Genomic DNA, 18,102 nt, shown 5'->3' with positions numbered 1-18,102 from the left:
TCTTTCGGGGAAATTACGCGTAGTTTGCTTTCACATTACCAAAATACCTGGTATTTTCTGATCGGGGTAAATTTCCCGATCAGAGAATACCTGGAACTGGCGAACTTCGAGGCGGTCTGAAACCACCTATTGAGAATGCATTCAAGCGTTTGTTTTTTCATCAACAGTCATTCGTCCTAATTTCAAGACCACCCACTACAAACCTTACTGCAGTTGACAGAGCCAAGTTCCTCTAAAGCTAGAATAACACTGAATCACAAGTAAAAATATTTGCATAAAACACTGAGAATGCATTCAAGAACTATGTTCAAGCGATTTTACATCAACACTGATTCTCCATACTTTCAAGACCACTGTACAGCACAGGTGACCCAAGAATTACAGATTAAAGGGGAATGAAACCTTTGGAATAAGCAGGCTTGTGTGGATTAGAATTTGTTTTAGGGCTATGCTCAAAAAAGCACTTCAACTTTTCTTTTGGTTCTTTCTCAATTTTAATTTCTGATTATCTATCTAATTAACCCTAATACCTAAAACGATTCCTAACCACAGACAGCTAGATCAAGTGCTACATTCAAGCAAATTTTAGTGCCCAGTTCTACAGAATCATGTGACAAAACAGTCCTAAAACAGTATTTTTCTTCATTATGAAAGCAAAAGAAAATAGTAAACATGAAAGATGTGCAATATAAACAGATTTTTTTATTTTTGGGCTCCCCATAAATTTAGGTCACTAGTTGCTCTAGTTGGTGTATACAGATTCAAGCAGTTACTTAAATACTGTGGAGCCTTACATTACATTTGATTAATTCATTGTAAGCGCTTTGGGCCTAATGGGAAAAGCGCAGTACAAATAACAATAATAATAATAATAATAATATCCTGACTTCAGAATATGGGCCATGTTCCCAGTGCTTCATCATGTTTGCATTCCAATTTAACAAAAAAAACCCTGCCCTATTACAACCATGTTTTAATTGAGGCATGTTTTAATGCCAGATACATGTCGTTCTTACAGGAACCCCGCAAGTGGCTTTTCACAATTACCAATCCTCAAACTTCATCATAAACAAAACAATACCAAGACACATAGCGCTCTTAGAGCGGGACTCCTGCTAAAAAAATGAGACACAAGCTACAGAGACAAGTTGCCTAAATGTCTTTGAAAACCGCGATTCAGGATGGAAAAAATATTGCTTGAATGCGACTGTAGACAGCAGTATTTGTGGTTTCAAACTGTCTGTAGATTAATCTTCCGTTTACGAGAGAACATGACGGAATGTCAAGGGTGGTGTGCCAAGCTGTAACTCAAAGCATCATCTTCATTCTTTCAAACCCATCACGGTCAAGATGAGAACATTAAAGGGGATGTTCACCCTAACAAAAAGTTTATTGTAAAAAAAAAGCAGACAAAAAAATAATGAAGTATTGAAGAAAATCCATCAAAGATTGAAGAAGTTGACAGAAAATTAACTTTTTTTATTTGTGATGTCATATTTAAGCAGCTTCCCATGTATTGTGAATTAAATATATCACTGAAATGTCTTTTTCTTTTCAGATTGAAAGTAGGTTTTATTGTACATTTAGTATATCAGAAGACAAATTTCACACCCCACTTTACGAAGAAAATTTTCAGTCATTACGAATCATTAAATAATTGGAATTCATGCATTCATTATTGCATAACATATGGGGCAGCCGTCGTCGTATATAAAGTCACAAATCATGATCTTGAAATTCAAATAAATTTCTTAATCATTAATGGATTTCCTCAAACCTTCATGTTGCAGTCACATTCCTCTCCAGTGGCCTTAGGCCGGTTTATTTATTTTCATTCAAAACACCTACATGTAGCTGGTACATAACATGTTAAAACGGCTGTTTTTGACTCGCCGTACAGCTGCCCTAGGGAAAATGTGAGAGTGCCGTCACCAATCCTACTAATCATTTTTTTCTGTATTTTTACAAGTTTTTCATTAGGGTGAACTTCCCCTTTTTGTACATTTTGCATTTTTAAAACTGGAAATTTTGGAAATGATTTGTGAAATTGGCAAGAAAACCCCCCGCCCGGAAAAACAGTGAATTATCATTAATGCAATATACACAATCTGAAACAAATTTGGCATCACCTTTCTCTCCTCTCAAATTCTTCAGAGTAAAGCAAGCTGACATTCCACTGTCTGTATATTTCATCCAGGTTCTTAAGAAAGAACTTGTTGGGTGTCGGGCTACACGCATGTGCGTCATTGGAATTGAAACAAACAAGCTCATCTTCATTGTTCCACATGACGATCAAGTGAAATTGGAATCATCCTGACGTTGACCTTTGACCTCATGATGTTGTCGGTCACTGACTCTTCAGATCATGTTGCTCTGTATGAGCATAAAGTGTCAAAATATGCCAGAGATAAACACCCAGTCAAAATATTGGGCCATCTGTTTTTCAGCCATATAAGTAAGCAACTGAAGACATGGAATAGATATATTCTCTGACATAGCAATTCCGCAAATTGACCATAACACACCTCTATATTTTCCTAAACCTGTACAAAATTTACAATATGAGAATTGCAAAAATTGATATCAGCCCTGTAGAAAAGATTTTTTCAATAGCATCTCTGCAAAATGGAATATCATCTTCATAATTCCAAAGTCTATAGAAAAAATTCATGAAGTTTAAGAATTACAAAAAGCATAAATTCATGTAACATTCTCATAATACAAAAATCTACAGAAAAAAAATCATTAAGTGTAAGAATTAAAACAAGACCTAAATATATCATGATCATCCTCATAATTTCAAAATATAGAGTAAAAGAATTACAAAAAGCATTTTTGAGATGGAAAAGTGCACAGGCCTCATACTCATAGTAAGACATATCTCCTCCTGCTACAGTATTTTTCTCATTTAAGTTTTGTTTCAATAAAACAAATTAAAAAATCTTTAGCTCATGATTTAAAGTCAGGCTTTAAACCCTTTAAATTTGAAATACCCTCCCTGCTACAGAGTGAAATTACAAACTAGGTTCCAAAGAAAATGCAGCTTTAGTTTTTATCTCAAAGTCCATCCAAGACAATGGAACATAATCCACCATCCAATGACGCACCTCCTGACCTAGGCGCGACCCAACCAATGACATCCCGCTTTTTTCTGGCCCAAGACTCGCTCAGAAAACTTGATCTCTTGACGGTTATTCTAATTTTGGTTCACAGCAGGTATTTCATTGGTAAAGGTCATTTCTACCTCCAAAATGGAGTAAGTTTACTTTAAAGGATAAGTCCACCCCAAGAAAAAGTTGATTTAAATTAAAAGAGAAAAATCAACTAGCACAACACTGAAAATTTCATCAAAATCGGATGTCAAATAAGAAAGTAATGAGATTTTAAACTTTTGCTTAATTTTACAAAACAGTGATATGCATATCCTGTTCAGTGCGCAAATGAGGTGACTGATGATGTCTCCCAATCACTATTGTTATAATTCATTGTATGAAATATTCTAATTTTCTCCTCATTTTCCTGTGAAACAAAGTTTTATTCCTCCTTGAACATGTGTAAATACTTTTGCTTTAACATTCTGTGGTTCAATCAAGAGAGTCCTTATTGTCAAAATCTATAAAACTTGAAATATTGTATAATTCAAACAATAAAAATAACAAAGAAATATTAAGGGACATCATCCATTCTCGCATTTGCATGTCACTGAGTTGTGTGGGTAAACTGTTTTGTTAAAAAATAAGCGAAACTTTTACATGTTATAACTTTCTTATTTTACATCCGATTTTGATGAAATTTTCAGTGTTATGCTTGTTTGATTTTTCTATACTGATTCACATCAACATTTTTTCTGGGTTGGACTTGATCTTTAAAAATTGATTGGTGTGTTGTTCTCTGGGAGAAATGAAGGTGACATGAAAGGATTCTATTAGCTCAAAGAACACAAGGGATGACTGTGGCCAAGACCCAGTAACACAACGCATAACTGTTGATCCTAGGAAAACTTTTCATCACTGGTTGCATTGATCTCTGTATGCAATTGGTCACTAATAATAATAGGCATTTATATAGCGCCATCTATTTAGAAATATTCTATTCCGAGGCGCATCGTTATTATTATTATTACCCCGGCTTTAGCTCGAGCTGCCTCTCAGCGCTCATGCATTCAAGGAATTAATCCTGCCGGGTACCCATTCACCTCACCTGGGTCGAGTGCAGCACAGGCTTGCATGCTTTTTGTATGTTTGAGACTAAAAGCAGTACTGTAATAATGCTGCTGTATGAATTCTGAATAGATGATAGCACAAAACAACTAAACAAGCATTTTAAAACAAGAATACTTGCCATCATAACAGAGACATCAATCTATTTTGTCCATTAGCCAAGTTGATTAACTTTTAATCTATAAAATGAGTACTGGTAAATTACAGTTGCTGCAAGAATACAGAATATTGACTGTCAATAGTATAGGCCTCCATATGATAAAGTTTCATGTGTTCGTATGTATAAATTATTTAACCATGTATGTTGAAATGTGTAATTCATTTTTTTTTTACTGCAATGCATGTCAATTGAATAAACCATTAAACCAATAATATATCAGAAAGAATATATGTCAAAAATATAGAAATTCTGCACTTCTCTCCACCATAAAGGTCGAACCCCCAACTCGAGAATTAATGCATTTGCACAGCATAACGATAGGTATAAATCAGTGGAATTGCATTTTTGCCACTCATTATCTTCAAATTGAACATGACAGGGGTGAACTTTTGTGGCCAAATCCGAAGAGGGGTCCCCACTGTTCCCGATCCAAGCCCCCAATCATGCGCTACAAATTCTACTTAAAAGTGATTAAGAGACCGCAGAGAAATCAAATATTCAGGGATATCCCAGTCATTTTAAGAGGAATATGGAATGCATCCTGCTCGGAAAGAGAATTGGAAGTGATGCCTTATCACGACTTTGATTGTTTGCATCTGATTATTGCCGAGGTTTTCTTGGTTTGTTTTTAATAAGAAAAAAAATTGTTTATAATAAAAGCCCTCCTTTTCATTAAGATGAAAATGTGTAGCTTAAAGATCATACAGGTTTAATTATACTTTAAATGTGTAAAATGCAAATGATCAAATAATGTGAAATATTACGTTAACAATCAGCTCTCCATAGATAATAATCTTTGGACTTTTTTGGTTTTTAAGGAGAAAGTCGACCACGATTGGTTTTTTCAGGTTGGTTTTATCAGGAAATGGAAAACATATCAATGAGAATTAATTGAACCTCCTAAAAAATATAAAGAGCTATGAATTTCTAATAGCTTTTAATTTGTGATGACACATATAAGCAGCTCTTGCTTTGTCTTGCAAAACTAACTCCATAAATTTTAATTTTTAATGGCTCGTGCTTGATGACTACATGTATCAGGGACAAAATCACACAGGAGCTTGGGGTGATATTGCCCAAAGAGACCTGGGGGGTGTTACACAAAGATTTAAGTGTGACCTAGAAGGTGGTTTCAATCGATCATAAGAATCCCTGCTAAATTACAAGAACTTTTTTAGGCTAAAAAATACCCATTAATTATTCCTGCATTCACACCGCCCCGAAACATACCCGCTTTGGGATAAGTTCCCGAAGTTATGAGCATGCGCAGTATGGTCTGATAAGCAGGCAAGGCGCGATAAGCAGGCAAGGCACGAGATTCAAAATCACTAGCCCAGCAGCCTCCCACGGCGCCCGCGCTAACGACACGCTGGGCTAAAAGTTCCCGTAAATTGCTTTCACATTGCCAAAAATACCTGCGTAGTTCTCGTAACTTCGCCAAGTACCTACTATTTAGCGGGTATTTTCTTTAATTACGCATAGTTTGCTTTCACATTACCAAAATACCTGGTATTTTCTGATCGGGGTAAATTTCCCGATCAGAGAATATGCACTATCCATCAATCAGATTGCAAGTAAGGCCTACATATAATATGCACGTCGGCATTTAAGTGCAACTCCAAGTCATGCTTAAATCTGTGTGAACAACCCCTCAAAATTAAAGAGTCCTGTGAAATCCCCATTAACTGACATGTTAAAGCTTATCCAATGTAGCAGATTAAAATATCATTTTCTTCCCCTGACATATATATTTTTTCACAGGTTTAAGAAATATTATGTCTGGTAAGTGATAATACATGGTATAATTAATGCACATTATTATTATTGCAATTAATTATCAAAGAAAATTACAATTCATAAAAACACTGGGAAAGGCACACATCAGACACCATTTTAAAGTACTTGATGTGATAACAGCCAAAGATATCACCATTTTCCACAATCTATGTCTTTCAACGTGTATTTTAAAATGTCACATTCTACCTTCAAGTCTTTAAATAATTGACGTTAATGCAACATAAATCAGCAATTCAAATCAGCAAATAAACGACCTCTTGGGGGAAAAACACTCAATTCTCCTCCCAGAGCTAACGCCAGGCCTGTCTCTCTGCTTCGGGTCAAACATACTCTATAAATTCACACCCCAACTCTTGGTGCACTCATAATAAAATATGACCCAATCTTGACTCCTTTTTTCCAAATATTTTCAAAAAATTATAAAACTGCAAGAAAAACTCACACCTCTGAGTAACCTTTCCAGCTCCCCAGGCTCCCCATCCCTTAAAAAAAGACCAGCAAATGCAGAAGGGAGAAATATATGTTGCTTTCATCAGACAAAAATATTTGCACCCTTGGGGAATTTCTTTCCTCTTTGCCAAGTGATGTAGTTGACTTGAACTTGTGGCAAAATCTGGAGTGATTCATGATTTAAATACATGTGTCAGCAACGCCGCATTTCGTTCTCAGCTAAGGGTAAGGTCATGGATTGCAGAAGAATTAAGGTAAGAATTCCAACATAGGTTGCAAGAGGACCAGTGAAACAAGTTAGGTAAATTATCGATGTTTTTGTTTTGAAATTTTTGTGTAAATATGATGTAGATATCAGGCAATCAGTTTCATTAAATGTTTTTCAGTCAAAATCAAGGCAAATTATTTTAAATAGTTATTCATAAAGTTTGTTTGTATAAATTTAATTTAGGCATATTAGGCAATCCCCCCCCCCTTTTTATGTTGTAGTTTAGTGATTTTTTTTTCTTTGCTAATAAAGTCTTTGTATGATTATTATGTTATAGGGTCAGCTAATCACAAGGCTCGTTCCTTTCTTGCTGTCCCTCTCATATTCAATCCAATGTTAATTTCTATTTGTTGTTGTTGTTTTTCTATTTTGTTAATACGATGCTTTGTATATGTTGTGTTTTTGTATGGATTTTTATGAGAAAATAAATTGAAATTGAATTGAATTGAAATTGAAATTGTAAACCTGAAATGAATAAAGACCAAGCAAATCAGATGATATGTGGTACATGCTGATTCATTGAATTTTCTGAAAATGTGTGACATGCAATTGATTTGTACAATTGGATATTACCATTCCTTTTATATTTCATTTGTTATATCTGTATCAGTACTTAAACATAATTTATTTCTGTCAGAATAAGATACATTGATCTGTTTTACATCTAAATATGAATTATGTTTCATGTTCTTTTCCTGTCAATTTCATTGCATTTTGAGAATGAATTTAAAATGAAATGAATGTGCTTAGAAAAAAAGTACTAGAGGCCCCACAGACTAAATGTTGCATATTACTGTTATCATCATTAAACGACAACCTTCCATGCAGGTACTACAAGTAATAGCCTATGTCAACAAATTAACATAAAACCTATTAAAAATATGTATTTTTTTATATTTACTCTTGTAAATGTATACTAGCTTCCTAGCCAAATGGAAGATGAAAAATTAGATATAGTATGACGGTTTTTGCAGTATGGTAGTCTTTGCATCTGTAGTTGGATTAGATAGTCCTTGACATTAAAAAAATAAAAGAAATTTGATTCAAACACCTTAAAGGGGAAGTTCACCCTGACAAAAAGTTTATTGTAAAAATAGCAGAAAAAATAATAAAAAATATTGCTGAAGGTTTGAGAAAAATTCATCAAATAATAAAAAAGTTATTAGAATTTCAATTATTTGATTTGTGACGTCATATGCGAGCAGCATTACTACATAGCGAATGGTATAAAATCAATGAAATGTCATTTTCTCAGAAAATTGAAAATGGTTTTCACTGTACCTTTTGTATATCAATAGACAAATCATTTCACACCCGATCATGAATAGAAAACAAAATTAAGTCATCAGGAACTATGCAAAATTTGAAATTCATGCATTTTATATTACATAACACATGGGGCAGCTGCTCGTTTATGACGTCACAAATCCAAAACTTTGAACTCTAATAACTTTCTTACTCTTTAATGGATTTTCCTCAAACCTTCACCAATATTTTTACTATTTTTTCTCCTATTTTTACAACAAAGTTTTCTTCAGGGTGAACTTCCCCTTTAATGGCATGCATGGGAGGATTCCGGATGCCACTATTCTCCTCACAGTTTCCAGAAGCATGATTCTAGACAACCTCCCAAGTCCCAAGAGCGCACCTCTAACTCCCTACCGGTAGGATAAGGAGGAGGAAGAGTATGGGGGATGCACAAGAGAAGAAAATAATATAAATGTGACATCTTGGGTCAGGGGTCACAGGTCGCAAGGTCAAGGTAAGAGACATCTGATAAGACAAGACAACATCTTTATTTGTCTTCACACTTTCAATCCCATGTGTCCTTGCTCATCTCTCCTCACCCAGAAGTCATTTTTTCATTACCACCGCCATCTTCTTCTTCCAGTTCCAGATGCTTTATTATTTTTCGCATACCTGGAGGAGGGGTGCAATGGGTGTGGAAAAGGCCAAGTTCAGGGGCCCAGTTGGAGTACATCTTCTGTGATCTAACAAAAGGCCCAAGGATCACGCAGGCCTATGTAAAATTTATGCCATGGTATCAGTCATGTTTGATGCGTATGTGTAAAACTTGTGGCTGAATGGCTGGGGAAATAAGGCCACAAAGCTCAGTGAGACATGAAGTCACCCAAAATATTTTTTTTTTTCATTTAGCTAAAAAGAGCACATCCTGAGTTTAAAAATTATATATAACTTGGCAAATTGATTAACCCATACAAGTTCTTGGTTGAATGAAGAAGAAATTTAGTGAGAGCTTCAACAAGGAGAAAACAAGGATTGAAGTTTGGGGTTATATATCTTCATGAGGTGCATTCACTGTGAAACTTTCAAGCAGTTCAGAAAAACTCAGGTATCTCGCCAATTATTCAATTTTTCATCTTTAAATTATGGCATTATGAAGATGAAGAGTTACCCTTTCATGTAAGCATATTTTCTAAAAAAATTTACTTTTTGGGAGGCCATATCTCTGTTTTGGCTATTTACAGAGAACATTCCCTGGCAACTTATTGTTGGTTTTGGAGTGGCGTGTCACACACATTCTGTGTCTGTACAGATGCTGGAGAAAGACTGTCATGATAAAAGATTTCTGGACAGGTGCATGCTAGGCGGACTCAGGGTCTAGGTGGACTCAGGGTCAAGGTCTAAAACCTGATGACATCACACAAGGACTGGTCTAGCGCTGACCCAGTTTCAGAATGAGAGGGCAAAGGTCAAAGTCACGGATCTAAAGCTTCTAACCATTGAACCTCTTCAGGACCATGGTTTACATAATTCAAAGACAGACCCAGTCGCAGAAAGCTTGGCAATTGATCATGGGGCAGGTTTTATGATTTATCACTCGATGCAATCAATCACAAAAATAGCCTCACAACATATCATTAAGCTCTATGTTATGGAGCCCTGTACTGAAAAAATATTAAATCTAACTCAAATGTATTTTATTTGATTGATTTCTAGCTATTGTAAGGACCCTTTAATTCACTTTATTGAAGCAAATCTCCATAAAGAAATAAATTCATTTTATTGATATAGATAGCATTTGTATTTAAGACTATTTCACTATATTAAAGGAAATCTGCATGAAGCAGAAAATTTGAGATTATAACGTATCAACATTAATTTTCAAAAATTAAACTTGTATTTGTGGTCCTAACAGTAATTCTCTTTGAAATACATATATGTTTTTTTAGCAGAGCAGGGGAGATTGCAAATTGCAAACTTGCACACCCCATCGGGCATTGGCGCCAAAAAAGGGCAGTCGATTTATGGGAAGGTGATAAACTGACAAGCAGTGAATGAATAGAAGGACAAGACAGCTCAGATTCCAGAAAGAATTAAAATAGTTTTCATCTTTTGAGGAATTTCTATTTCTGTCATATCTGAGCATTTGAACAGATGGTGCAAGAAGGTAAGGACCCTGGAGAGATGGTGCACAGATATTAAGATCAGCTGAATTTTTATGATTTCCGCAGAAAAGCCCTGTAAAGTCGTCCACTTATTATGACTGAAGAAAAAAGTTGACTCTGTGATCGTATGTGCTGACTTAGTGATTGTAGCATCGATTTTGTTTCTTAACCATCAGAAATGCATGGAGGAAATATAATTTGAAACATTCATGAAAACAACAAGAAGTTGTTTGCAGTTTCTAAATGGTTCCTCTATAAAGAATGAAACCTAAAAAGCACACGATTTCTTTTAAAAAAAGAACACAATTTCTTTAAAAAAGAGCACAATTTCTTTAAAAAGAGAACACAATTTCTTATTTCAAAAGTTACCTGGCCCCATTTCATGCAAAACATGAAAAGCTGTTTCATTTGGTAAGGTGTCGCAGTGTTTAAAGTGCAAAAAAAATTACTTCTTGGGAAACGTAATTTGCATAAGTACACTAAAAATTCAACTTGCTTAAATTGGTAACTTGGTTCTACATGTAACTAAGTCTTCATTTTTTCATTTGGATGTTTGACCTTAAAATGGCACATAAGCTAAGAATTATTGAGAGAAGTGTTAGTGTTTTTCCCAAAATTACAATGAAAGTATGATTGTTTAGACATCATATTTCTTTCCTATTTGAATTTGTCCTCCTTTTGAGTATTTTGTTTTAAGAAACAAAGCTTATAGAAGCAAAGTATAACAATATCTGCTGCTTTATAACAAATGATAATTTACCTTTTTGGAGGCAGTTATTCATTTAAGACTGTGACAGGTGGTATAAAAATTGATTAAGAAGACGGCTTCCTAAATGAATCAATATTCTGAACAAAGATGAACCTTATCACAGACTATATGATATGTTCAAACAGATACCTGTGTATTACACATTTTTCAATTGCCACAATGAAAACTTCCATCGTGCAGCAATTTCTTTAAGTAGGACTACACAGAACATAATTGGCAGCTTTATAATTACAAGAAATGCTAATCAAATTTGAGAAGTTAAATAATTTCCTGATCTAAATAATATCTTATTTTTCAAGAGAGTATAATATACAGTATTGTGCCATGTGAAGACTTGTAATCAGTATATAAAATATCAATTTCATTTAAAGACGAGGTTAATTAGTTGAAGTGTCTACTCACTGTGCATTTATTTGGTTTTTCTCCTGAATGTACACGCATATGAATGAGAAGCTTGTAGCGAGCGTTGAAAGGCTTGAAGCGTCTTGTGCATCCCTGCCAGAAGCAAGTGAAATCTTCCCCTTTCCTCTGGTCGATATGCACCTTCTCTATGTGCCTGACAAGTTCTTCTTGCTCCTCAAAGAATGCGTTGCAGTCGATCCACCTGCATATCTTCTCCTCCACCTCCAAGCCGAGTTTGGGGGTGGAAGTGGAGATGGGGGAACCATGGGGGTTGGTGTTGATGATGGGGGGCGAGTGGTTGGCGCTGGACTCATAGTGCTGGGCATGGTAAGGTGGAGGAGGGGGCATGTTGGCCGGGAGTGGGTGGGTGGTCATGGATGGGAGGTGTCCTGGTGCAGATGCATACTGACCGGGGATGGGAGGGTTGTAGTTGCCCTGGATGGGAGGATAGTTGTTGGGTGGGTAGGTGGAAGGCTGGGTGAAGGTGGGGTTCTGTTGGTATGTCTGAGAAGTGGAGTAGGGTTGGTTTTGAGAGAAGGATGGACTTTGCTGGGGGTGGCTCTGCGGTGCGTGAGGGGAATGCTGAGGCAAGGCTTGTGGTGGGTGCGGGTGCTGGGGCGGCACTTGGTGAGGTTGTTCCGCACTAGGTTGGAACTGTCCTTGAGGATATTCCTGCCCTTGCGAAAAGCCTGAGGATTGGTTGAAGCCTTGCTCGATAGGCTCCTGTTTGTACACCTGGTATTGGGGGAAGTTGTTCGCAAATTCTTGCAGAGCTTCCTCCTGTGGCTGCACAATCAATTGACTGTTCATCCCTGTTCCATTGGTCATGGTATTTGTGCTTTCCATGGCTTGCATCTGCTGCGTCACGATCTGTGGGTCTGTGGCTGCATACTGCTGTGGCACCTGCTTTGGCTGTTGATAAGGAGGAGGCATCTTGTCTCCATTCACAGATCCAGCTGCAGACACTTGGGTGATCCCAAGTGAAGATACCTGTGACATGGGACTGCTGCTATTGCGGGCAGACAAGTGACCATAATCGCCTCCCGGAAAAACCTGGAACGGTGATATTGAAGCAGATGACCCTCTTGAACTGTTGATATAAGCCACCAGGGATGTCGGACTAGTACGGATTAAAGAGTTCAGATCTATGCCTTCAGCAGAAAGGGGAGACAGAGACAGAGCCCGCTTCCTTGAACCCCAGGCAGAGTACGACCTCGCAGAATGTCGGGGACTTGCAAAACTAGAACCTGATGGTGAGATTTCGATGGGGAATGGGGAGAGGGAGTTGAAGCTGCTGGCGTAATGAGACATGGCTGAACCTGGTGGCATCAGAGTCTGGTCAGCAACGTCACTTCCTGCCTGAGATCCTGGCCCACCACTATGTCCTTGACGATTGCTGCCCCATTCCTGCTTCACGTCAAGGAGATGGTGTCTGTCACTGGATGCGCTGGTAGGGGGATGGTGTCCTTCCTGCCCAGGATTCCGAGGTGTAAAGCGGATACTGGAGATATCACTCGCCGTTGGTGACATGCTCCTCTCAGACGTGCCCTGCCGATGATGAGTTGTATTGTTGAAGCCCTGCTGCTGGTTCTGGTGGTTTCCTGGCTGGCGGAAGCGGTTCTGTCTGATGGTGGTACCTGGTGCAGCTGGGCTGGGCATCGACTGGGCATCATTAGCATTGGTGATGACCACTTCCATACCGCCATATCGTCCATCTGCAACATAAAAAGGCAGTCAAAGAGATGAACATATCAGAATCAACAACCAAACTACTTCTGACATACATCATATTTCTGAGCAAAGTCCACACCAAGAGTCCACATTATTCTCAAATGTTTATAAGAGTGTCTTATCTAAGAGTCAATACAATTATGAATTGTCTTATCAATCCGGATCTGAAGATATCAAGATCAAAGATCAAGAAATGCTTTGTATAATGGTAAAGGTATGTGAGCAATTCATAAAGGACTTCATTCATAGGTATGATATTCATATCTCAGCAATACACAATGATTATTGATGCCATGGCAAAGTGGGTTTTAAATTCATTAATTATAAAAATCATTATCAAAATTCATTATTTGGTTTAAAAATGCTTAGTTCCAGAGTAAAAATAATTGCAATGTATTAAAGGGCTTAATATAAACAAAGTATTAAGCACTATATAAATGTAAATATTGTTATTATTAAATCATCAAAGAGCATATTACAATCCATTACAATAAAATGTCAGAAGAAAGGGATATACTTCAAAAAAATACATTTTTGAAGAGGAATAGCTATTCACTCCTTCGTAGCACATTTTATTTCCCATTTAGTGGTGGTTGGCAGTTAAAATGTTGTCAAACACAAGAGAGAAAAGGGAAATAATAAGAAAGAGAAAGAATATGAAGAAGAAGAAATAAGGTCAGTGGAGAAAAATGGAATTAGAAAGAAGGTGGATGGCAGGTGCTTTTTAGTGAAAAGAGCCTTCCTGTACATTCTGCCCATTGACTTCATTATCACCACAAAACTTCTCTTCAAATTACAAAGCTCAAAGTCAATGTGACTTCCTCATTCACGGGATAAGGAATATCTGATGTAAAAAAAAAAATTCCAATCAAGTTTAATATCACAGCCTTAAAACTGTTTTAATGCTGCATGTTTAAAGCTCCAATAAACTTTGAATGAATAATTTATTTTAACAGTGAATAACTATTTTTGTTGAATGTAATGCCAAATTTAGACAACTTGATAACAAATATCAACCCCATCCACGAGTATTTGTTCTTCTCTTTATATATATTGTTAAATCTTTGAAATATCTTTTCTCATCTCAATTTTCATATCTCTTCATTTTTCCAACATTTTAAATTCAGGCAATGCTTAAGGGAAAAAATGAATCTCTCCTAGGTGCATGCCCCTGTTTTGTGCATATGTGTTTTCTCTAAGGAAAAATATGTTACATAATCTCAAATCATATTTTCTTCTTTATTTTGCAAACTCCGGATAATGATTACATGTATGTTTATCGTGACACACCTTGTACGGTGTGAAAAAGTACAACATATCTGAATAACTTGAAATACTTTTCTACTAATTGGAAAGAAACATCCTAAGTATGTGGAACATAATTTTGACAATATTGTAACGACGGCTCGGTTTGTCCTACGAGTCTCGCTATAAGAGTCTAAAATAAATGTCGAGGATGGCCAGAGCTTAAATAACACAGTTGAAGCGAATAACAGTCATTACACAGGAAATTAAAGTTCAGTAGTTTATTACTTCTCAAAACTTAATGAAGGTGCAACAGAGTATGTGATGATGACAATTAAACAAACTCCAGCGATACATTGAATATGATAACTGAGATAACGTCGAACGATGCTGGAACGATCATAAGAATTTTACTTGTGATAATTCTGAAGTATACATACGACTGGAATCATGAAGGAAACTCTGAAGTAAAACTCTTAACTCCAAAACTAAAACTAAGAACTAAAAACCTAAAACTAGCTAAGAACTAAACTTGACTGAGATGCTGCTCGCTTATATACACTTTCTGGACATAGCATGAAGGTCATCCCCAGCACACAGCGAAAACCCAGATTCAGAGAGGGGAGGGAGAGAGAGGATAAATCATTCCAAACAAGGATAGGATAAAGTCAAGTAATAGAATAAGCACATAACGACCAATACACTGACCACAAGGTTAAACTAGGAGTTTGGACATTAGGAGTAGAGGGAGAGAAGTCTGAAGGGCAGGGCAAAGTCGAAGTGAGGAGAGAGAGAGCGGAGGGAGTTACTGAACATAAATGTGTAGCCAAGGTAATAAACAAGAACGAGTTTCTGAAAGTAGTCGCAAGGTTAAAGGGAATTACACAGGTTTGAAAGTCACTGGAAAGGGAAAGAGAGGAGGGATGAAAGTTACTGGAAGGGTAAGTGAGGAGGGTTGAAAGTCACTGGAAAGAGAAAGCGAGGAACAAGAGTTGAAAGTCACTGGGAAGAGAGAGTGAGGAACGAGGGTTGAAAGTCACTAGAAAGAGAAAGTGAGGAGAGTAAAACTATCTGAAAGTAGATGCAAGGTCGTAAAGAAGGGAGATGCACTGTTCGCATTTCTGAAAGACGAAGGCAAGCCAAATAGAATACAGAGTGGACAGACCAGAAGAGTTTGACCCTGAGCAAGTTACAGTACAAGAGAGGGCTTGGCTGTGTGCTGGTTACTGGGCAAGTTGAAAGTGACATTCACAATTGATCTTAGCAAGACATTCATTACATAAATGAGTATAATACAATTTAATATAATAATCAGTACTAATTAACGCATAATAATGGAATATATACATAAACATGATAAGAGAATATCGAACATCAACCAAAATGCGTGACACTATTCTCCCCCCACGGAAGATATCGCTGTCCCCAGCGATGAAATGGGAATACAATAGAGAAGGGAAAGAGCGAGAGAAAAAGAGAGAGAAGGACGAATTAAGATGAAGAAAAGGGATAGGAAGAAGGAAAACAGCAAGAATAAAAAATATATTGGGCATAATAGATCATACATAGAAATAACTGAACATGATAACATTATAAACACAAGTATACAAACAGGCGGCGTAGCAAACTCTGACAATTATTTAGTATTGACAATCAAAATGTAGCAAGTGACAAAAAAAATATATATATTAAAAAAAAGAGAACCGGACCCAAGAACAACAATTTAAATGAGAAATTGGAAAGTTGCATGAGTGTTAGAGAAAGGAGAAAGGAAAACTGAGGAGAAAAGGAGGAAAGGGTCTCGGGAGAGCACGCAGTGATCCCCAATGAAGGCTAGACACATAAAATAACCAGCAAAAACTGTTCCCTACATGGAAATAATATGACATGTGTGGCACTACTGTATATTCTCAATTTCCCTGTGATCAGAAAAAAAAGAACAAACATCTATGAGCAAACTCTGATAGTCAGCAAATCGAATCACCAAATAATCTCAAAAGTACACCAAAAGACTTTAAAATATCAGTACAACGTAAAACTGGACGATGACATAGAACTAGAAAATATTTGACATTGAGCAGATATGCTTTTGGTAGAATTTAACAACGTAACATTTATGAACAAAATTACAACACAGACAATAAAAAATCATGAACAAAATAATAGAAAGTACATACGCCTAATGCTTTCTCTCCTTTTGTTTTCTTCCTACTGTATACAAGCGATACAACATTTCATATTCAAAAGGAAAAAGAAAAATATAGTGCGAAGATGACAGAATAGAGTGAAAAGGAAAAGGTAGATACAGGCATGAATATTAGCCAAAGAAAACCAAGGAGTGGCTACTGGAGAGAGAGAGAGTAAAGAAAAGGAGAATTTGTTCAACAACAATTGCCTTGCAGACCTACCAGTAACATAACAATAACATATCGTGGTAGAAATTAGATTATACGTCCCTTAAATCTCAAATGGAACCATATTGTTACATAAATACACAAAACTGACATAAATAAGGAATATACAGATTAGGATAAAGGCACGTGGGTTGTGGTTGTGATTCAACAACAAAAGCGATCATCTCCAATGTTGCAATCGTAAGAATAGCAACAAATAAACACATTAATGTGATCAACATGAAATAAACTGCATAAGAATTTATACTGATAGCAGAATAGAAATTCATGATAACAAAACGACACGAAAATTAAAATAACATCCAGGTGTCAATTCATTCAGAAACATTATTTGTGAATTATGACTTTACACATTGAAGAAGAATCAAGCAGGGTGAGCAATGAAAGAAGAGAAAAGGTAGAAAGCCGAGAGCGGAGTAGACTGTAAAAAAGGGAAGCAAGTGTAGATCTGGAAGAGAATAGGAGAGAGAGAGAGAGAGAACAAAAAACTTATATCGTACAATGACATTTCCAAATCTACTGTTGCAAAAGGTATGGTAAATAAAATTGAGTCAATCATCTTCCATCCGTTAAGAGTTCATTTAGAATGGATGTTGCTTTGTGAATCTTCTCCTTTTGTTTTCCAACAAGAGTCGCGATGTGGTTCACACCTAAGGTTAAATTATCTTGGATGTGCTCAATATACAGTCTTTGCTGGTCCTCCCGACCCTCAATAAGTTCCGTAAGATTGTTCACCGTGCTCTGCAGCCGCTGAATATCAGTTTTTAGTGAAGACATTTCCCCCGAAAGTTTTGACTCCATTTTTTCGATCCTCTTGATTAGCTTGTTTGGTGGCACATCCTCTGATTCATTTTTCTTTCTCTGACGCTTTTGGGGTTTTCTGCCGACCGGTAGGGGTATCGGTTGGAAACACGTTGGCATATTGTTTTGTTCCCCCATCTCCGTCCGAGTGTCTTGACTTAGTAACTGGTCTGCCACGTCACCAGCATTCGAGATGGGCGAATAATTTTCATCAAGGAGAGGCGTGTCCTGCCCCTGGGGCCCAACTTGGTGCACAATTTGAAGTTCATCTCCAAAGCAATTGAAGTTGGTCGCGATCGCCATGATAATGATACAAGTATAGAATAGAGCTTGAGGAGGTCCAGAAAATAAAGAAAGTTACAGCACAGATGTTGTTAAGGATGATGAGACCTCGATGTCACAATGTTTCCAAAAAAATGTAGATATTCTACTATT

General features: G+C 36.7%; 1 protein-coding gene across 1 annotated transcript in view; it reads right to left on the bottom strand.

Annotated features, from left to right (window-relative positions):
* The window catches only part of LOC121424568 (zinc finger protein GLIS3-like), an 80,194-nt gene that overhangs the window by 48,538 nt on the left and 13,554 nt on the right, over nucleotides 1-18,102 (bottom strand). Inside the window, exon 2 of the mRNA XM_041620296.1 lies at nucleotides 11,477-13,191. Coding sequence (XP_041476230.1) covers nucleotides 11,477-13,191 — 1,715 coding nt within the window. The remainder of the gene's footprint in view (nucleotides 1-11,476; nucleotides 13,192-18,102) is intronic.

The sequence above is a fragment of the Lytechinus variegatus genome, chromosome 11 (assembly GCF_018143015.1).
Source record: "Lytechinus variegatus isolate NC3 chromosome 11, Lvar_3.0, whole genome shotgun sequence".
In the NCBI taxonomy this organism is placed as follows: Eukaryota; Metazoa; Echinodermata; class Echinoidea; order Temnopleuroida; family Toxopneustidae; genus Lytechinus; species Lytechinus variegatus.
This window is presented reverse-complemented; position numbering and strand designations above follow the sequence as displayed.